This window comes from Eptatretus burgeri, chromosome 15 (assembly GCF_056783735.1).
Source record: "Eptatretus burgeri isolate ZD-2024b chromosome 15, Ebu_testis_v1, whole genome shotgun sequence".
Taxonomy (NCBI): domain Eukaryota; kingdom Metazoa; phylum Chordata; class Myxini; order Myxiniformes; family Myxinidae; genus Eptatretus; species Eptatretus burgeri.
Genome location: NC_140975.1, coordinates 7388762 through 7411931, shown reverse-complemented (window position 1 = coordinate 7411931; position 23170 = coordinate 7388762). Strand labels below are relative to the sequence as shown.

Genomic DNA, 23170 nt, shown 5'->3' with positions numbered 1-23170 from the left:
CTGGCAGGATGTGCATTCTGCACTCTTCATTAAGGCAACAAATGCATCATAATCCTATTTTACATCATCACCACCTCTGTCACTGAAGGTGGAAGGAGATTTTGTTTTCACCCCTGTCTGCCTGTCTGTCTGTTTGTGTGCAGGTTATCTCAAAAAGTTGTGGACGGATCCGGATGAAATTTGGTGGGCAGGTTGGTTGTGTGACAAGGACAAACTGATTAGATTTTGGTGAAGATCAAGATCCGGATCCGATGAATAGAATTTTTTTGAGTGAATCTTCACCATTGAGAGATCGGGCCAAAAACAATATACAGCACGATAGCTCAAAAAGTTGTGGACGGATTCAGAATAAAACTTAGTGGACAGGTTGAGTGTGTGACCACGACAAATGTATTTGATTTGGGTGAAGATCTGAATCCAGATATGAATACGAGAATTATTTGATTTTTAAAGTGATTCTTCACCATTGGGAGATTGGGCCAAAATTATGTGTAGCATGATATTTAACCTCCGCCATCTTCAAAGATGGATGGAGGTTACTGTTTTCACCCCTTTCTGTTTGTTTGTTACTTACGAAATCTAAAGATTTCGTAAGTATATTGATGACTTCCATTTCTGTTTGTTTGTTTGTTTGTTTGTAGGCACGATAACTCGAGAACGGAAGAAGCTACCAATGTCAAATTACACCACGTGATTCAGGAGGGTGATGGCTCGTGCTGATTAGATTTTGGTCAAAATCGGTCAAAGGTCAAGGTCACAGTGAGGTCAAACATCCAAAAAATGATAACTCGAGAACGGAAGAAGCTTCCAATGTCAAATTACACCACGTGATTCAGGAGGGTGGTGGCTAGCGCTGATTAGATTTTGGTCAAAATCGGTCAAAGGTCAAAGTGAGGTCAAAGATCCAAAACATTCGATTTTTGATGGTTTGGTACAGAATCACCGTAGAAACTTCTGGTTTGCGTTGCTACCTTCTCAAGAGACAGCTTTTATTAGAAAAGGTCAGAGGTCAAGTTGACGATTTCGTAAGTACCAGTCTATGACTGCTTGTTACTTACGAAATCTAAAGATTTCGTAAGTATATTGATGACTTCCATCCTCTGTTTGTGTGTTTGTTTGTGTGTGTGTGTGTGTGTGTGTGTGTGTGTGTGTGTGTGTGTGTGTGTGTGTGTGTGTGTGTGTGTGTGTGTGTGTGTGTGTGTGTGTGTGTGTGTGTGGGTGTGTGTGTGTGTGTGTGTGTGTGTGTGTGTGTGTCTGTTTGTGTGTTTGTTTGTAGGCACGATAACTCGAGAACACAATAAGCTACCAATGTCAAATTACACCACGTGATTCAGGAGGGTGATGAGCCTGGTGTTGGCGCAGTGGTTAGGGCAGCGGCTTGGGATCCAAAAGCTCCTGAGTTCAAACCCCGTTGAGCCACTGAATTAATACACCAGGGGGTTGACTCAGCCTGTCATCCTTCCGAGGTCGGCGAAATGAGTGCCAGTGTACTGGTCCCGGTGTATGCCCCGGTTAGAATAGGTGTACCATATCCCTGTGTGTCGTAAGAGGCGACCAGGGTTGGCGTCAGGAAGGACATCCGGCCATAAAACATTGCCTCAAGAAAAAAAGCCAAACCCCTGCACAGCAGGGAAAAATGGCTGTAAAAACGGTCATTTTTAAAAAAAATTTCAGGAGGGTGATGGCTAGCGCTGATTAGATTTTGGTCAAAATCCGTCAAAGGTCAAGGTCACAGTGAGGTCAAACATCCAAAACATTCGATTTTTGATGGTTTGGTACAGAATCATCATAGAAACTTCTGGTTTGCGTCGCTACCTTCTCTAGAGACAGCTTTTATTCGACAAGGTCAGATGTCAAGTTGACGATTTCGTAAGTACCAGTCTATGTCTGCTTGTTTGTTTGTTCGTGTGTTTGTTTGTTTGTTTGTAGGCACGACAACTCGAGAACGGAAGAAGCTACCAAGGTCAAATTACACCACGTGATTCAGGAGGGTGATGGCAAGCGCTGATTAGATTTTGGTCAAAATCGGTCAAAGGTCAAGGTCACAGTGAGGTCAAACATAATTCCGTAAATTAATGTGGAGAAATGGAGTATTTTTGCTTCGCTCGACGTTACGAGTTCGTTTTAACTTCAATTTTAATTTTGTCTTCGGTTTTTGCGATCGCTTAGGACGCTTAAAACTCCGTTGTCAAAATTCTGGTAAAAATCGGATGTTTTGGAGACATTTTAAGATTGTATAAAAAATATTTCACTCGACGCATCACGGGTCATCCCATGATGCAGTGCGCTCGAGCAGACGCATCGTTGAGTCACGTACAGGTTTTGCGTGTGCGCGCTGACTGTGTTTTTGATAAAGATGGTGTTTAAAAGTCATTTTTTATCCCAATAAAGGTTATGGTCGCATGTCTGACTCGCTGAACCATCAGATTATGGAAAGATTGTTGGTGGATGGCCGAATATTACGGTTTGGTGACTTTGATAAAATAATATTGAATAATTGCGTGGAGAAATGGAGATTTTTGCTTTGCTCGACGTTACGAGTTCGTTTTAACTCCGATTTTAATTTTGTCTTCGGTTTTTGCGATCGCTTAGGACGCTTAAAACTCGGTTGTCGAAATTCTGATAAAAATCGGATGTTTTGGAGACGTTTTAAGATTGTATAAAAAATATTTCACTCGCGCGTCACAGGTCGTCACGTGGTGCAGTGCACTTGATCACAGGCGGCGTTGATCACATAAAGGTTTTGTGTGTGCGCGCTGACAGTGTTTTCGATAAAGATGGTGTTTAAAAGTCATTTTTTATCCCAAGAAAGGTTATCGTCACATGCCTGACTCGCAAAGCCGTCAGATTATGTAAAGATTATTGGTGGATGGCCGAATATATTACGGTTTTGTGACTTTGATAAAATAATATAAAATAATTGTGTGGAGAAATGGAGATTTTTGCTTCGGTCAACGTTACGATTTTTGATGGTTTGGTACAGAATCATCGTAGAAACTTCTGGTTTGCGTCGCTACCTTCTCTAGAGACAGCATTTATTAGACAAGGTCAGAGGTCAAGTTGACGATTTCGTAAGTACCAGTCTATGACTGCTTGTTTGTTTGTTTGTTTGTGAAAAGTATTACGGAAAAACTCCTCGACGGATTTCGACGAAACTTGGTGGGGGGGGTTAGGTATGGTCCAAGGATCATGCCATTAAATTTTGGACTTGGTCCCCCCCCCCAAAAAAAAATTGTTAGAGAATGTTTTTTTTGCATTTCTACATGTTTTAAGTGATTTCCAACCCCCCCAAAAAAAAAAATTGTTAGAGAAAATTTTTTTTTTTGCATTTCTACATATTTTAAGTGATTTCCAAACTCCCCCCCCCAAAAAAAAAATTTTTGCAACTTTTTTTTCAACAAAATTTGGATTTCTTTTTTTTGCATTTCTACATGTTTTAAGTGATTTCCAACACCCCCCCCCCCCCCAAAAAAAAATGGAGAAAAGAACGATAACTCTGTCAGCACTGTTGACATATTTAATGAATAAGATATAAGGTTCACTTGAGTGACTCAGCAGTATTGGCGGCGGAGGTTTTGCACTCTCCCGAGTGCTCCCCCTCTAGTTCAAAAATTTATTTAGTCCGATATGTTCTCGTGGATCAGGCATTGTGTGACGGAGGTATGTACTCTACCGAGTGCCCTCCTAATATTCATATGGATTTGCTTCCTTATCCCTCTTTGTGACATAATCGTGCTTCTCCTAACTTTTGCTGTCACTGGGGCCTTGCAGGAGTTTAACCTGATACATTCTGCATTTCAGATTATATTCATTATTCACAAAACTACAAACAGTTTTTCTTTTGATGAATATTCTTCTTTGTGTTCTTCTTCTTCTTCCTCTTCCTCTTCCTCTTCCTCTTCCTCTTCCTCTTCCTCTTCCTCTTCCTCTTCCTCTTCCTCTTCCTCTTCCTCTTCCTCTTCCTCTTCCTCTTCCTCTTCCTCTTCCTCTTCCTCTTCTTTTTCTTTTTCTTTTTCTTTTTCTTTTTCTTTTTCTTTTTCTTTTTCTTTTTCTTCTTCGTCTTCGTCTTCGTCTTCGTCTGTTTCTTCTTCTTCTGTTTCTTCTGTTTCTTCTTCTTCTGTTTCTTCAGTTTCTTCTGCTTCTTCTTTCTTCTTGTTTCTTCTTGTTTCTTCTTGTTTCTTCTTGTTTCTTATTCTTCTTCTTCTTGTTTATTATTCTTCTTTCTTCTTGTTTTTTATTTCTTCTTCTTGTTTCTTCTTCTTCTTCTTGTTTCTTCTTCTTCTTCTTCTCTCTCTTGTTTCTTCTTCTTCTTTCTTCTTGTTTCTTCTTCTTCTTTCTTCTTGTTTCTTCTTCTTCTTTCTTTCTTCTTGTTTCTTCTTCTTCTTCTTCTTCTTATTCTTCTTCTTCTCTGTCTTCTCTGTGTCTTATTTATCCTCTTATTCTACGCACATCTCCCATCCTGCCCCTTCATTTTCCTATGTCTCCTGAATATTTACATCGTTTTTATTCATCCTTTTTCATTCTTTCAATGATTTCTCAACCTTCTCACTCCTTTTGTTCAAATATTCCTCCTCTCCCCCGGCAGGGCATCCCTTCTAGTTGAAAGCAATGTGATTTGGCGGTTGGCAGAGAGCTACAAGTCTCTGTCGCTACCTGCTGGTGCTCAGCGCAGCCTTTTCAAAGGTCTTGCCCTTGCTGGCTTTGCTCCCATGGATCAAAATGCTTCTCAGCGCTACTGGACCTTGGTACTCTGTCTGCGCTTTCTCTTTACACTCTCTCAGGCCAAATCCAACAAAGGGAACAATGTTATACTGATGGTTTTGTAAAATTATACACAATATCGAGGCTCGGGAGCAGAGCCAACACAGAACGTATAACAAGGGGGAGCAGGAGACAAGATGGGTGGGAGAGGGAAGCACGAATCAGTGGGGAACAGAGACATTAGGAGATCTGTGGAAGGGAGAGGGATGGGGTGGGGTACACAGGGTAAACAAGATGGACACAACAGTGATTTTCAGGTTCTCAGACTTCAGGGACTTTTTGGAAGGAAAGCAGGGAATTTGAAGGAGATGGGTTTGGGTTGCATAAACGGAGGTTGAAAAGATCTTGGTTTTTAATGGGGAAAGATAAGATGGTGGAGAACAGCTGTTTTGAAGACCTGGCAGGAAGAGTGGGATTGAAGAGAGTGTGGGAGTTTGTTGCAAAGGTGGGAGAAAAGAGGAATGAAAGAATGAAGGTGAGCAGTGATTCTTGATTTTGGTAGTTTTACCAGAAAGGGGTTGCTGGCAGACTTTGAGCACCCTGTGGAAATATGGGCAGCATTGGGCAGATCGCAGACAGAGCAGGGAGAGTGAGGCTGGAGAGGAGACCAGGGGGAGTGAGGCAGAGCAGGGAGAGTGAGGCTGTGCCCATTGTACCACAACATGATCTTGAGCTTGACCTACCACTCCTTTGGGATAGGTTTGTGTCCAAGCTGAAAATTACCTTAAAGCAATGCACGTATCGTGAATGTGCAGTCGTGGCCAAAAGTTTTGACACCCTTACTCTTTTTTCAAATAAGTTACAATTTTCTCTAAAAATAAGTTGCAATTGACAAAAGTATTTGGTCTCCACAATTCTTTATTTAAGTGTTAATTTTACAGAACCTTTGTTTTTGATTCAGAGCTTAATATGTCCTTTTGAATCAGAAAATATAAAATAAATGGCATTGACAAACTTATTGACACGCTGGACTTGATATTTGGAAGCACAGCCTTTTGACAAAATAACTGCAGTCAATCACTTCCTGTAGCCATGGATGAGCTTCCGAACCCTCTCTACTGGCAGTGCGGCCCATTCTTCTTGTGCAAACTGCTTCAGTTCTCTGGGATTTGAAAGGTACCTTGTCCCAACTGCTGTTTTCAGATCTCCCCACAGGTGTTCAATGGGATTTAGATCTGGACTCATTGCTGGCCACTTCAGAGCAGGCCAGCATTTTGTCTTGAACCATTCCTGAGTGCTTTTTGAAGTGCGTTTGGGGTCATCGTCCTGCTGCAAGACCCATGACTTTTGACTGCGACCCAGCTTTCTGACACTGGGTTGAACATTGCGCTCCAAAATGCCTTGGTGATCTCCTGATTTCACGATGCCATGCACACATTCAAGTCACCCAGTGCCAGAGGCAGCACAGCAACACCAAGATATCACTGAACCTCCTCCATGTTTGACTTTTGGGAAGCTGTTCTTGTCTTTGAAGGCTTCATTTTGTTTTCTGTAAACAGAGGATGTGCTTTACCAAAAACTCTAATTTGGTCTCATCTGTCCACAGGACATTCTCTCAAAAGGATTTTGGCTTGTTCAGGTGTGCTTTGCCAAACTCCAGTCAGGGTTCTTTTGTCTCTCTTTCAGCAGTGGGGTCCTCCTGAGTCTCCTACCATAGAACCCCCTTTCATTGAGTTGACGACGGATGGTGCGAGCTGAAACTGTCCTGCCTTGTGTCTGAAGATCAGCTTGAATCTGCTTAGCAGTTGATCGAGGTGCTTTCTCCACCATTCAAACAATCCTTCGCTGCAATCTTCGATCAAGTTTTCTCTTGCGGCCACGTCCTGGGAGGTTTGGCTACAGTGCCATGGGCCTTAAACTTCCTGATAACATTCCGTACGGTGTACACAGGAACATCAAGTTTTCTGGAGATGGATTTGTGGCCTTGAAATTGTCCATGCTTGGCTAAAATCATGTGTCTGACCTCCTCAGACATTTATCTGGTTTTCTTTCTTTTTTCCATGCTCATTGCGGAACACACAGTGACCCAAAACAGCAGAGTGACTCCTTTTCTTTATTCCAACTCGTTGGATGAGTGATTTTTTTTTTTTATATTGCAGGCACCTGCAACTCACCACAGGTGAGTTCACTTCCAAAGTATAGGAGAATCACCTGCTTGAAATTTAATGATTTTCAACAACTTCCAAAGGGTGCCAATAATATTGTCCGGGCCATTTTAGAATTTCTGTGTGGAATAAGCTAAGATTTAGTAATTTTTCATCTTTTTTTTTGTTTTCATCCACTGTTAACCAAAGAAATACATATGTGGACACGAAAACATTTTGTTATTTTCAACAATTTTCTGGAAGAAATGGTGAATTATTTGAGAGAAGTGCAGTGGTGTCAGTATTTTGGCCACGTATACTCATCATTTATGTATAAAAGGAGCCGAGCTTCTCCATCCGTAACGCTTTATTCTAAAGTCTGTCTAACCCCACCAGGTTTTGGAACCCTTGGATCACGAGCGACAAGACTTGTCAGCCTCTCGCTCACAACTTTGCACAGACGAAAGGGTGCGCTCCCGCCTCTCGCTGGCACTGGAGTGCACATGCGGTCTCGCGGAGGCCTCAACCACAGAGTCGGCAGGACAACTCTTCAACATGGTACTTGGCTGGCTCCAAAATGGGCCTCTCTTCCTGGAGTCTTTGGGACTCTCCTGGCCGGCCATTTCCAACCTCATTTTGGAATTGTTTGTTGAGGTTGCTCATCGGCAGCTCTGTTATCTAAATGAGGTGAGGTTTAGAGTCTTAATCTTTCCTTGTTTATGCTTCTGCAGCCAAAGGCGCCGGAGGCGTTTTGTTTTTGGATTGTTCGTCCGGCTATGCATCCGTCTGTGCATGCACGCGTGGCACATTTCCATTACCGCAATAACTTTTGAACAACTGAATGGATTCCTCCAAAATTTGGCAAAAGTATGAATGATAATACAAAGATGAACTGATTAGATTTGGGGTTCAAAAGGTCCAATGTATAATATGGTCATGTGACTTTTAATTGAAAATCTTTGTTTCCACAACAACTTGTGAACCACAGAATGGATTTCAACCAAAATTTTCACAAAGATGAACCGATTCGATTTTGGATTCAATTAACAATAACGGTGGGTTAACATCCAACGTGGGTGGAGGGCATATCCATTGAAGCATTCGTGTCAAATTCTACTTTCTTTTTTTTGTTCCCCCTTTTTTGCGCAGGGGACGTGCTTTTGCAATTGTGTGTGTGTGTGTGTGTGTGTGTGTGTGTGTGTGTGTGTCTGCGTGTGTGTGTGTGTGTGTGTGTGTGTGTGCGTGTGTGTGTGTGTGTGTGTGTGTGTGTGTGTGTGTGTGTGTGTGTGTGTGTGTGTGTGTCCAGGCTCTAACTTTTCACCATTTGAGCTTTTGTCATAAATTTTTTTTCAACGAAGTCTTATTCTGAAAATATGGAGAAGACATTAATATTTTTGTCAAAAAGTCAACGTCACATAAAATTGTCACTTTTCATCCGATTGACCTGAAATTTTCAGAATTTACATATTGCGTCACTTAATTGATTCATCAATCAAAAGCTAGAAACTGATATATATATATATATATATATATATATATATATATATATATATATATATATATATATATATATATTTTTTGATCAAAAGGTCAAGGTCACCTAACATTGTTAAAAATTTTTTGAAGCCGTTTTCATTATGTTTAGCATACGGAAGAAGAAGAAGAATCCCTAATACAAAGAGGATGTGGGCGAGCTTTGCATGTTCTTCTTGGTTTGTCTTTTGTGACCGTTATTACTTGTTTTGTTGTTGTTTCAGCAAAATTCAGACTAAATACCAACGATGCGTTGCTTTATTTGGCTTGTGTGCAGTCTCAAACTGATTTTTTTTTTTGTTTTTTCTTTATCCTTTCTCTGATTTTTGTACTTCGACTTTTTGATCCTCCAAAGTCACGTGCCTTGAAACTGTACGAGAGTTGCCTTCACCTGTTGAGAGTTTTTGCGGCCCATGGCCGTAGCTGCGTACGTGGGGCCATGCCACAAGAACAGCAGGAAGAGGAGGAAAGGCATCAAGATTTGCTTCTCATTCTTGAGCTTCTCACAAACCTCCTGTCGAAGGAGTTCATCGACTTCAGTGACACTGCTGGTGAGGAAAGGACGACGAGCCGTTGTGGTGGAGTTGTGGGCCAAGACACATAGCCTTTAATTTATCATGGTATAATTAATTACTTGCTGCACAGCTTGTTTCTTGAATTTTTTGATTTTTTTTTTTTCTTTTTTCTTCCGTGAACCCTGATTGAAGTTTAATATCATGAGTATGTCATGTAACGTTGATAACAGAGTTAGCACAGTCATGGAAAATATTTGAAATCCCTGGAAAAATAAAAAAAAGCATTTCCAGTACTTGAAAGTCCTAAAACACTTGGCCAAGTCCTTGAAACTTGTGGAAAATCGAGAAAATTTCACGAAAAGAAAGAATCTGCCAGCAAGCAACCCTTGGTCAGAATTGTTCATTATGTCGGCCCCTTGAAGAGAACGTCACCATTTATAACCTCCCACAAAGATTTACCATTTGAGCCATGCTGAAATGGTTTCTCATGTGCAAAATCTGCAAAGACAGGTCACCACAATGACAGCTTTTGTGGAATACAGGTATACCTCACTTAGCGTTGTAGATGCGTTCCAGAAGAACACGATGTTAAGCGGGGTCTCATTTCTCATGGACTTGCATGTATTAATGGGGGGTGATGCGTTCTGTCAACGTTATAATTGCAATTATAACTTCCGTTCGCATCGTCGAAAACATAATGCCGATGAATATCCAGTATATAGATGCTAAAATAATACATACTGTATCTGAAAAACATTCCACAGGTCGTAAATAAATGAACAAAAACAAAGTTAATTTAACACTCACTGGTCTTATCTCAGAGCTAATGTCAGTCGTGTTGATGCCACTGAATGCCTTTGCTCTGATGTGTTATCAGTGTGGTCGGTCGGAGATGCTCGGGGGAGGGAGAGGTAGTGGGGTTATCCATGTCACCCTCAGAGTCTGGTGCAGGTTCAGGCTGTTTTGAGGAATGAATCAAGAGAAAGTTGTCTGGTCATCTTCTTCTTCTCCTTGTAGAGCTCATTGTAGCATGAAAAAGCATTCAACGCCATTCTTTTCACTGCAGTGCTGCGCTCAGTCAGGATCATTTTTATATGCAAGATCTAGAGCCTCATTAACTTTATTCAGGATGTTTGAAATAATTTTACACATTAAAACCCTCTCTGATTGGTCCTCTTCTGTTGCTTCTTCAGTCTGTTGTTGGTCGAGCTCTATCAGGTCCTCATTGGTCAAATTCTCCCCACGAGAGTTCAGCAACTCCTCGACATCTCCTGCGGTGACTTCATGGAATCCCACTTCATTGGCCGTCTCGACTATTTCATTGTGCAGTGTGGGTAGCTCGGGTTTGAATCCTATGAAGTCCTTGATGCACTCCAGCCAAACCTTCCTCCAAACACCATTCATGCAGTGGTCTGTGACTTCTCTCCAGGCCTCAGCGATATTTTCAGTGGCTTTCATGATGTTAAAAGACTGCCAGAAGCCTCAAATTAATCGGCTGTCTTTGCTACCGGTGTCACGGATTAGCTGAGAAAAGGTGTGTCGCAGGTAGTAAGCTTTGAATGCTGCGATGGTGCCCTGATCCATCGGCTGTAGGAGAGAAGTTGTGTTTGGAGGAAGAAACACAACTTCAACTTTGATTCCAGTTGATGAGGAGTCGAGGTCGACTGGGTGACCAGGTGCATTGTCCAACAGTAATGGCACTTTCTCTTCAAAGTTATGTTTTTCACAATAAGTTTTCACTCCTGGAGAAAAATCATGCACAAACCAGGTCTGTAAAATGTCCCTAGTCATCCAAGCCTTGCGGTTTGACCGCCACATTACAGGCATGGTAGTCTTGCAGAAACCCTTCATTGCTCGTGGTGTTTTAGAATGGTAAACGAGCAAGGGCTTTAATTTAAAATCTCTTTCCGCATTACCTCCAAGCAAGAGTGTAGGGCGATCTTTGGCGGCCTTAAATCCTGAAGCACTCTTTTCTTCACTTGCAATAAAGGTGCGGGATGGCATCCGCTTCCAGAAAAGCCCCGTTTCATCTACGTTGAAAACAAACTGTGTGGTGTAATTGTGGCGTTCTGTTATCACCTGCAGGTTGGGAGAGAAGTCATCTGCTGTCTGCATGTCAGCACTCGCAGTCTCGCCAGTAATCTTGACACTGTGCAGGTTTCTGCGACGCTTAAAACGCTCGAACCAACCTCTGCTTGCTGTAAAATTCTCCACCGTCGAACTATCACCTTCTTGTTGTTTAATTTTTCAAACAAACTTTTAGCCTTTTCCATAATAACCAGCTAGCTCAGGGCATATTCCGCTCGTTTTGGTTCTCAATCCACACAGACAACAGTCTCTCCCATCGCACTGCTTCTACTACATGTCGCCTTAGTTGCAGTCAATGCGTCACATTTTGTCCACGAGCTCTAATTTTGTCAGCAAGTTTAAAAATCGCTCTCACGGTGGTCGGAGCAAGTGCCATATCACGTGCAATATCCACGGCCCGATCACCTGAATTAAAGCGCCTTATCAACTTCATTTTTAGCTCCAGTGTTGTGCTTTTATGAGACACAGATACAGCTGGGCGTTTTGACACCGTATTTATCACTGCAATCGCTTTGCAACAGATAAAAAGCAAGCACGATAACACCATGACAGCGAGGGGTGCTGGGAGATGAAGGGAAATAGAACGCCGGATGTAGCGTCACTCAAATTATGCGATGTGTTTTTTTTTGAAGTTTTTTTAAATTTTGCATTGCATGATGTATTCATGTCGCTGAGATGTGTTTGCTTTACTGAGATGTATTTGTGCACCTTTTTTATTTTCGTTAAAAGCCAATCGTTAAATATCCCAGAAGTAACATTCCTGAAGAGTGTATCTTGCCCCGAGAGTTGGACTCTGCTGCTTTACATATTCATTATAAAATATGACTTGAGGGAACCGATAACAAGCAATTTGATTTGCAGTGCATATACTTTTGCCCGGTGTGACCACTCCTTGACTTTTTTCACAAGATCTTGGCTATTCGTTGTTCACCTTGGCGTCTTGGTTTTCTATAGGTTTTCTTGGCATATAGGTTTTCTATTATCATCGCTTTTCCGAAACCTTGTGAATTCTTGGCTGTTTTCATTGGCTCACCTTGGCATTTATGAAAATGAGGAGTGGTCACACTGCTTTTGCCCTCAGGTCATGTGGTGCATGTAAAACTTAAGAGATACAATTTAAAAGCAGTCATGACGCATGTAGGAAAAACAGGTTTTATACTGGAGACGGTGATGATTTTCAAACGACGCTCTAACAAAACGACGTTAATCGGGGCGACTTCAAGCAGGGTCTTAGTGTAGTTTATTTAAAGAAGACACATGACGACGAAAACTGAGAATCCCGGGACGAAAGATTGACAGACGCAAAAGCTGACAGAGAAATAAATAAATGAAGCACATTCCTGATCCGATTTAATGAAAATGCACAATACAGGAAATAAAATCTAATCGAAATGGCAATGAGCACACAATAAAGGGTGCCCTGCAAGGTCTTTTCAAAGATAGCGGCACCGGAGATCAAAAAATACTCCACCATGAACATGTCTTCAGTCCACAGCGAAGCAGCATTACGTTGTCGGGCTGCCAGGGACTGACCTCAGCATGCCGTATGTGGAGTGACTGAATCATTTTACATGTGACTGAATAGTTTTAAGACATGATGTCAGGTCGTGCATACATTAAGCAAGTGCTTACTAAAAAGTCCCGATTAAAAATGTGCAAATATAAATAATCTGCCAGGCCCTGGTTGGAATTATTAATTCCATGCTAAATTATTCCTGAGGTTAATCCCCTCTAACGTTCTATTATCTGCCCCTAATTATGTGTTAATGGCCTCTGGCATTTATCCATTCAGACCAAAAATATTGGTTAACCCCCCCCCCCCCCCCCCCGGGACTTTACTGCTAGTTTCGACTTAAAAGATGCACTTGTAAATCAGCATGGCTGCTGCGGTGTAGGAGGTACAGTACTGCTTGCAGCACGTACAGTATCTGGGCTTTGCTGAAAAGTTTCAGATACCTTGCCTCACTCGTCTGCAGTCTTTCATTTCACAAGAGCACATAATAGTTTCCACAATGCCTAATTTTTTGGAAAGACAAACGTTTAACAGCATCAAGCAACAGTCATAACGTAAAGACGTGATTAGGAAATGGCAAGTGTTTAACAGCATCACACAACGTCCGTAACCTTAAATTAAAGACATCACAAAGAAACGTGACAAATATTAGATTTGATGGCATTTGTAAGACCAATACAAACGCGAAATATTTTAATCAATGAAAACAAACCATCAAAAGTTAAATTGGATGTCAAAAACTTGGGTAGCTCAAAAGGAAAATGGAGGACATAAAGGTGTCCGGTTTTGTATCAAAGAGGACAAATGGACAAAGGAGCATAAAACCGGACGAATGGCCACCGTATTCATGACCCATGAGTTTATAGGTGAGAGGAAACGTAACCGCCCGTGGAAAACAAGGGTTTACTGCAGCACACATTTGTTGACTTTAAATTTTTATGAAAATGACGATAATTATTAATTGTAGTTTACTCCATGTAAGCAATCCATGTGACTGAAGCTGGTGATTTATGCTGCAAAAGGTACATCTTGGAATGGTTCTGTGGTATAACATAACACTAGCATAACTCGCGCTCTGCGTGACATGTTGGGGTGGGTGTGTTTGAGAAAGGAACTGATGCAGAGTATCAGTAGTAATTTTACTTTAATGCAGAAAGTGGAATACGATTTCACTGTTTCAGAACTATTTTATTTACTTTTTTTTGTACCATGCACCTCATATGATATTTGAGATAATGTAAGCCGAATATCACGTTACTCGAGCGCAGAACAAAGTCGAAGATAGCGCGACACGAAACCACAAACTCGGAAATAATATATAAGATGCTATATATAGTTGGGCAGGAGAGAAAGCTTCCCATGCACCCCTCATGGATTTAAGAGCAGTTTAAAAAAAAAACTGCCAAGGGGTGGCCACTAACAGATTTGACATGTTCCCAAGAAAAAAAAAGTCCCTCAAATGGCCCATTCGGTGGCCATCTTGTATTTCGGCATGAGAGACGGCGAAAATTTTTAAAAATCATAAGTTTTTAACCAGTTGTCGTAGAAACATAAATGATACCACTTTTTGAGTTCATTATGTTATGGTAAATCGTTTAGAAACATTATTTTAACATTTAAAGGCCATTTTCAAAATCAAAATTGAGAAAGACCTTCAAAATTTGACAATTTTATGATTTTTCACGTCCCTGTTTTGTCTTGCATGACTTACGTCACCAATGTCAAAATAATATCAATATTGCTGATCATGATTGCTTGTTATAAATCTTTTGCAAGGTCACAAGAAATGAAGATGAAAATGAATAAACACTCTGAAATATTAAATTATCAAGCTCTTATAAAACTATTCGTTTCACCGATATCTACTAGATCTTCAGTCATCATCATCATCACTGTCATTTTCACAGTCAAGATAGGTTAATAATTCCTCAGTCATTCACAACATCTTCTTAATCCTCCACCTTATCATCCTCTTTTTAATCACCTCTGGACAGAATGTCCACGACACTTGGAGGCAAGGCCGGCCCATTCGACAAGGGAGGCTCGAGATGACAATCATCTGGTTTAAGACGATGCTCCTTGGAATGGTTGGGAAGGTCTGGGTTTGTGGCAGTTCAATGTCATCTTTACTCCGGCATCATGATCCGAGCTGATGAATTGACATATGGGTTCCTGTGAACACCAATCAGCAGTTGATTATAATTGCCCCACTCCGAATGGAAGAAACCGTTGCTTTCACCCCCCTCAATCTGTGGAGTGAGCAGAGTGGATGACTTGTCTCGCACTTTTTCCAAAGCTGTTTCCAGCTCAACACCAAAATCATACGTCTCACAGTTTCCAAGTTGACTGAGGAGGGTTGTAAGTTGTTTACTTCTCTACATATGTCTGACTGTCAGACACAATAAAATGTGTTTCAGGAGTTTCCACTCTGTAATTGTGCCAGATCGACAGAGGTCCTTCCCAATCGACAAATCCAAGTGCTCACTCTTCTCAGAATTTGACATGGGATTTCAAGAAACAACTAGAAAGAGCAATCAGATTGCAGACCCTTGCGAGAACTTGTTAGAACTGCCACTTTATAATTGTTGGCAGTGATGACCAGGTATCAAGATGTCCCACTATGATGCAATCCCGCTTTGATTGGCCAACTGACCCTGACCTATGACGTTTTTTTATGACTTTAATTGATTTTAGAATGGGATTAAAATAAATTCAATTCAAATCAAATGGAAGACAAAATAGGTATAGTCCTGCATTGGAATAATCAGAAGGAACCCAGATCAGGTCAGGTCAGGTATGGAGCATGCGCCCGAGCAGCTGTCGCTGCATACACTTTCCGCCGGTACTCCAGGGGCCTCCATCTGGCCATCCCCCAGGCAGATGCCTGGCCCATCCAAATCTCCTTGAGATGCCGCTCAACCTGTTGCAACCACAAGACACGAGGTAGACCCATTGGCCTCCTCCACTCATGAGACTCCATCACTGAGAGAATCTGGTGAGCAGGATCAGCATTAGGACAACAAGTCACATGTCCATTTAGTCGCAGCTGACACTCACGGACTATGCAGGTAACAAATTTAATTTGAGTCTCTCTCAGCAACCGCTCGTTGGACACAAAGTCCGAACAGCGATAGCCAAGGATTCTCCGAAGAGACCTGGTATCAAAGGAATTAAGTCTCCATCTCAGATCCCTGGTCAAAGTCCAAGTCTCACATCCGTAGAGCAAGAATGGAAACACCAAGGACTTGAAGACTCGTGCTTTTGTCGTCCTGCACAGGTACCGACAGTGCCACACCCCATGATCCAGTGAATCCATGACTCCCCAGGCCTGACCCAGATGTCTATTGACCTCTGGCCCACAGCCAGCAAAGACATGAATATCACTGCCGAGATAAGTGAATCTCAACATCCTCACCACAAACAGGTACAGACAAGATCGCAGCATCCATGATGTCGTTGAAAGCCTGGATCTAAATTTTGACCCAGGAAACCCGTAATCCCAGCAGCTCCGACTCCTCATTCAGCACCTCAAGGGCCCCCAATAGGATATCCAGATTCTCCGCAAAAATGACTGCATCATCTGCGAAATCAAGGTCAGAGATCTTGACATTCCTAAACGATGGACATGCGATTTCCCATGATCACCACAGCTTGATCTCTCCAAAATCCCCACAGAATCCAGTCCATCCAAGCACTTTAAAGTGTAGGGGCCAGTACACACCCCTGACAAACTCCAGTAACAACTGGAAATAAGTCGGAGATGGTACCACCACATCTCACAGCACTCTCAGTACCAGAGTATAGTTCAGACATCAGATTGATTAGTTTTGGTGGCACCCCATGAAGAACAAGAATCCTCCAGATGGCAACCCGATTCACTGCATCGCACGCTTTGCAGAGATCAACAAAGGCTGCAAGCAGCACCTGCCAAAACTCCCGTTTGCGTTTGGTGATGACACGAAGGGGCAAGGATGTGGTCAATCGTTGACCTCTTTGGTGTAAAGCCTGACTGCTTTGGGCACTGGTGCTCAAGCAGATGGTGGTGAACCCTATCAATAATTATCTGATCAAAGACTTTGCCCGGCACTGAGAGCAGCATCACCTCTCGGTAGTTGTTGCAGTCCAACATGGCTGCCACACCACATGCCCAAACGGCCTTACTACTTCTCAAGCCCGCACCATACTGGGCCAATGAAAGAAATGACAGGCAAAGAACTGGAACATTTAACAGATATTTATTTACAATAATAAGACGCAGTACAGACTTGATCACAAATATAATGCTATGTACAATGAGCAATCAACACTTAACAATTTCTACTTACAGGACTGGTGCCACACACACACACACACACACACACACACACACACACACACACACACACACACACACACACACACACACACACACACACACACACACACACACACACACACACACACACACACACACACACACACACACACACACACACACACACACACACACACACAAAAGAAATGGGGCGGTTGGCCTTTATTTGACCCTTCAGCTCACGAGGGAAGGCGAGCTGAGGGTAAGAGTTCGGTTGGGCACCTTTCCACCTCGTGCGGTCTGGTCGAGACGAGCTGGTTCGGGGGGGGGAATCAAACCCACACCTTCGTCGCCGCACCAAGCACCAGGGACCGGGAATGACGCAACAGACGCCAGCCAGCACGAGAACGGATGAGATGAGACGAGTACTTGCGGGCAAGACGAGAACGCCAGCAGGCAAAGCGAGACGATCCCAGCAGCTAAAACGAGGGCAAACGAGGCTTCTTCTTCTTGCCAGCCGGATCGCCCCCACTATTATTCATTCCTCACGTCAGGTGGGAGGGGTCCGTCCTGAGGTAACTCGCCTCCTCATTGGACGGGGACGTGTCTGGGCATCTCAGTGGCCCGCCCCCCGAAGAGACTCTGTAGTTTCTGGCATTCTGGCTTCCCATTGGCTGGAGGAAACGCTACATGCCCTTCTTCGGAGCGGAGCCTTGATCTGAGGCGATGGAGGCTCCGCCCAGGCCTTCATCCAAAAACATGTGGGCAATGGAGTCGGTGGTGCGGAGAGGTGGAGGATTGATTTGTTGGGGAGGAAGATTTAAAGATGTAAAAAACCTGACTATAAAAGAAACCCGCAGCACACATGAAATTAACCCATTAGACAGAAGGACGGGACCCTAACTATAAACACGTACTTATCGAAATAACTAAGCTTAGGGACTGCTGTCTGTTTGTGTGCAAATGGCTTCCAAATCCATAACAATATGTTAAAATCATAAGCAAGAAAACAGAAAGCACATGTTTTTATGGGAACAAAAATGTAGAAAGACATGGATGATTATACTTCCGATGGGTTCTCTTTTGGCCATTGCACTAGTTTCAATTAATATTCAGTGGATAGTAAGATTATTTGAGATTATAGTTCTTATTAGTGCCTGTATTAATTGAGATTGATTCCAAAATTACTCAGAGGAAATCCACTTCTTTAATTCATTGTGAGCGGAAGTCAGATCGGCTTGTTCCTCAATTGTTTGAGGGTACTTATACTTTTTTTTCGGCAGTAGGGATGGAATTGAGGTTCAGCTGCAAAAAAAGATTGATGACTGCCTTCTTCAGTAATGCAGAATCAACGTCCAAGAACAAAGAGGCTGCAATAAAACCTCCCCTCCCCCATAGTTTACGATTATATATTTGTCCCTGATTGTCTGATAAAGGACTTTTTATACTTTCCTGCTGCCATCCCCACCCCCCTCCTTGTTGTGTTCCCAAGAGGAGACCTTGCATGCAGAGGTGCAAGTGCGGAGTGAAGAGGGACAGCTTTCTGCTGCTGACGTGGTCCTCTTTGGCTTAGACCTCATTTTGCCCCTTATGACCCACAACCTCCTCAAGGTGACTTCATTTACCCTTCACACCTGACCCTGGCATAATCTTCCAGCGTTCTCTTTTTTTTTTCATGGTAACCCACTTTCTTCAACTCCAGCTGTTTTAGAAATATTTTAACGTAATACTCGGTTATCCAATTGCCTGATCGACTGAAATCCATTTTCTTCTCCTGCCATTTTACCTGTTTCCAGTTCCCTTCCCTCTGCAGTCAATTCTTTAAGCTCATCACCTTCATGTGTGAGCTTTTCCCAGAAAAGATCGCCAGCCTGCCAGAAGAACTCTTCAAAAGTTTTATGGTGTCTCTGGAGCTTGGCCTGACAACGTATCCTTTTCTGACTTTGTTTTGAGTTTGTGTTGACGACTTGAGATTTTGGTGAGACTGAGAATTCGTCGACTGAGAATTAACAGGGTCCAACTACACTTTTTTAAAGTTTGAGAAAAATGAAATCGAAAATTCAAAGTGGAATTGCCGCTATCTCATAACATTTTATTTTCATATCGTGTGCTACATAACAGGTACATATAAAGGTTACATAAAATAATCTTACTTAGTTTCCTCTGTTGCCCTTCTACATGGACTTCTTCTAAATTTGAATGAAATGGCAGATAGACCCTGTTAATTCTCGGTCGACGAATTGCTAGCTCTGATCATGATTAATTTGTTTTTTCTCACTTTACATCTTTTTACAAAAAAATACAAAACATCTTTGGTTAGACATTGCAATTTTAAGAGAACCACATCCATTTCCTTGGGAACATCCATGTCTTACATCTGTGGGTTCACGATTGGCTCGGAAATGCAACATGCTTTGCACAGCCAGTCAGGGACCAAATGAAATCGGACATGGCTGCATCCACGTAATTGCTCAGCAATGCATTTCCTGCTTTATGAATGATTTATTTATTTATTTACTTATATAAGGACATGCATGTGAAAGTATTACTTCCATCAACCTCTGCGTGACTGTACGCACGATATCTCAAAAAAATTAGGGATGGATTTGGACGAAACTTGGTGGACAAGTTGGGTTTGCGACGAGGACGAACTGATTCAATTTTGGTGAAGATCCGGTTCCGGATCCAAGAATTTTTCAATTTCGTGAAGTGATTCTTCACAATTGAGAGATAGGGCCAAAATCGATATATAGCATGATATCTCAAAGCGTTATGGATGCGTTGTGACAAAAATTGGTGTATGAGTTGGGGAGGTGACAAGAACAAGCCGATTAGATTTTGGTTAAGGTCCTGATCCAGATCCGGCCTATCAGTGGGCTACAAAACATAAACTGTTCAGCCTGGCAGACGTGTGTATGGTATGCACTCTGCCAAGTGTTGTTCTAGTTTAAATGATGAGATGTAATTATTTTTAATTTTTGAAATTTGGATTTGATGCAGGTTTAATTTTGTGACCTTTTAAAAAATTTATATATATATATATATATATTTTTTTTTTTTTTTTACTTTCCAGATGCTAACCATGTGTGCTGAATATTTTTCTGCAAGTAAAATTCTGGAATACAATAGTCACCATAAGGCATCCATCCAGGCTCTTGTTTGCAGAAAACTGTTCAGCTCACCCAGTCCATCCAGTCATATTGTGCATTGCAAGTGGGTCGGCCATTTCTGAGTCGGGGGAGTTGAGAGGGGAATATATTGCACGCACTTCAAACATTCGTTGGCATCTTTCACATTGAAGGGACACAGATTCGGCAGTGACGTCGCCCAACTTTGCTTGGAGGCACTGGCACCCCTCGCCGATCAGGCCTGTAGAATGGTGGACAAAGACACACAGCTGCACTTGGCAACACGTCATTTCCTCAAGGTTTGAGAGTCTGAAGTATGGCCATATTCACTCACCTTTGGTATTATTATGGTTTCCACTTTTTCTGTAATAATGCCCATAATGTTGATCTCCTCTGTTATCTCAATCTTCATTATGCTCATGTCAACTTCCATCACTTTTTGTTACTCATAATCTCGTGACCTTACGGCATCCCCTATGTGCTCTCACTGCTAGGTCGTGTTCGACATGGTCCTGCTCAGCAAGTTTGACACTGACCTTGCCACCGCCGCTGGAGAAGCTCTGTACTCACTCATTTGCCTACACCAGGTAGTAGTTGTGGCCAGACGCCTATTTGTACACATTGGTGCTGTCACATGAATGTTTCTACTGTTGGTGTTTATGGGGGTTGCCTGCTTATGAATGAGTCAGGGTGCTCATGAAGAAGAAGCTATTTATGCCAGTACAGTAATACACCGATTTCCGTCTCCCCTTTTTACATCATTTCGCAAATATGTCGACACATTATTAATACCACTACCCGACATGCATCGCCTCAACTCGCACTTTATGTCACCTTAAAAGCCATACCTTTTATTTTCAAGCATTTTCAGTCTTAATCGACTGATAAAGATGACAGAATACATCACTGAAGTACCAAATCGGGAGATTGCAAAATCGCCGAAAGAACTTTGCATCGCACATAAAGAAATGTAATGTACTGTAATGTATATTGGCTAAGAGGCATTGTAAAAGTCTTACCTTAGAAGTGAAATTCGATGTTATTCGTTAAATGGATGCTGGTGAACATGCCGTTGATGTTGCCGGGTTATTAAGTTTTCCTCTGACTACGGTGCGTACTATTTATAAAGACGCTGACGGTCATTGAAGAAGGAGGTGGAAGAAGAAGAAGAGTTACCCTCTCGTAGACAGGCCGTCGCTACTCCTATGGTTGGCAGTGAGTGTCCAGGAAGCAGTGGCAGACATAGAGTGGCATTTCTATATGAAGGAGAATTGCGTGCTCAGCTGCTGGGTCGCCCAGGTAGCTCAGATGGCAGAGCACTGGTACGGTTCACCAGAGGATCTGGGTTTGATTCCCGGTCAAGGTGTGTAGTTTTTCCACAAATACATATTATGTGTTTGCCTGTTCAGTTATAATTGTATTACTACACCCCCTGTGGTGAAATAATAGCGGACATGAATTTGTCGTTCCCCATGCGGGGAACACCCTCTCATGTACAGGCCGTCGCTACTCCTATGGATGGCAGTGAGTGTTCCGGAAGCAGTGGTGGAAGGAGAGCGGAATTTCTATATGTGGGAGAATTGCATGCTTCGCTGTTGGGTTACCCAGACAGCTCAAATAGCAGAGCACTGGCACACTTCACCAGATATTCCCCAAACCACTTCCTGCAATGTAAAAAACAACTGCCGGGCAAGGTCTTTGCTCAGATAATTCTTCATTGGGATCGCCACCATCTGCTTGATCACAAGCGCGTAGAGCAGTCAAGCTTTACACCAAAGAGGTTAACGATTGACTGTATCCTTGCCCTTCGGGTCCTCACCGAATGCAGATGAGAGTTTCGGCAGGGGCTGCTTGCAGCCTATGTTGATCTCTGTAAAACGTTCGATTCAGTGAATCGGGATTCCCTCTGGAGGATTCTTGGTCTTCGTGGGGTGCCACCAAAACTGATCGATCTGATGTCTGAACTGTACTCTGGTACTGAGAGTGCTGTGAGATGTGGTGATACCATCTCCAACTTATTTCCAGTTGTTACTGGAGTTCATCAGGGGGGGTGTACTGGCCCCCACACTTTTCAGCGCTTGTATGAACTGGATTCTGGGGAGGATGTCAGGTCAGGTCAGGTATGGGAGCATGTGGCAGTACAACGCGTCGCTGTGTCTACTTTCCACTGGTACTCCAGGGCCTCCGCCTGGCCATCCCCCAGGCAGAAGCCAGGCCCATCCCCATCTCCTTGAGATGCCGATCAACCTGCTGCAACCACGAGACACGTGGTCGGCCCATTGGCCTCCTCCACTCACGAGACTCCCTTGCTGAGAGAATCTGGTGAGCAGGATCAGCGTCAGGAAAACGAGCCGCATGTCCATACAGCCGCAACTGACGCTCACGGACCATGCAGGTAACAAATCTTATCCGAGTCTCAGCAACCGCTCGTTGGACACAAAATTCGACCAGCGATAGCCAAGGATTCTTCGAAGAGACCCAGTACCAAAGGAATTAAGTCTCCGTCTCAGATCCTTGGGCAGAGTCCAAGTCTCGCATCCATAGAACAAGACTGGAAGCACCAAGGACCTGAAGACTCGGACTTTCATCCTCCCGCACAGGTACCGGCAGCGCCACACCCCATGGTCCAGTGAATCCATGACTCCCTAGACGTCTATTGACCTCTGACTCAGCCAGCAGAGACATGAATATCACTGCCAAGGTAAGTGAATCTCTCCACGACCTTAACATCCTCACCACAAACAGAGACAGACAGGACAGCAGCATCCAAGATGTCATTGAAAGCCTGGATCTTAGTTTTGACCCAAGAAACCCATAATCCCAGTAGCTCAGACTACTCATTCAGCAGCTCGAGGGCCCCCAAAAGGATATCTAAAGTCTCCGCAAAGATGACTGCATCATCTGCAAAATCAATGTCCAAGATCTTGACATTCCCAAACAATGCACCGCAGCTTGATCTCTCCGACATCCTCCCGAGAATCCAGTCCATACAAGTACTGAAAAGTGTGGGGCCAGTACACACACCTGACTAACTCCAGTAACAACTGGAAATAAGTCAGAGATGGTACCACCACACTTTACAGCACTCTCAGTACCAGAGTAGAGTTCAGACATCAGATTGATCAGTTTTGGTGGCACCCCACGAAGATGAAGAATCCTCCAGAGGGCATCCCGATTGTCAGGAGGATGTCAGAGAGATAAAACTGCGGTGTGTCGTTTGGGAATGTCAAGATCCCTGACCTTGATTTCGCAGA

General features: G+C 42.9%; 1 protein-coding gene across 3 annotated transcripts in view; it reads left to right on the top strand.

Annotated features, from left to right (window-relative positions):
- The window catches only part of XPO4 (exportin 4), a 108000-nt gene that overhangs the window by 80106 nt on the left and 4724 nt on the right, over positions 1-23170 (top strand). For all 3 annotated transcript variants that reach the window (XM_085857503.1, XM_085857502.1, XM_085857504.1), the window contains 7 exons: positions 4586-4745; positions 7242-7532; positions 8734-8929; positions 18281-18399; positions 18585-18715; positions 20098-20215; positions 20411-20503. In XM_085857503.1, the coding sequence (XP_085713629.1) occupies positions 4586-4745; positions 7242-7532; positions 8734-8929; positions 18281-18399; positions 18585-18715; positions 20098-20215; positions 20411-20503 (1108 nt within the window). The remainder of the gene's footprint in view (positions 1-4585; positions 4746-7241; positions 7533-8733; positions 8930-18280; positions 18400-18584; positions 18716-20097; positions 20216-20410; positions 20504-23170) is intronic.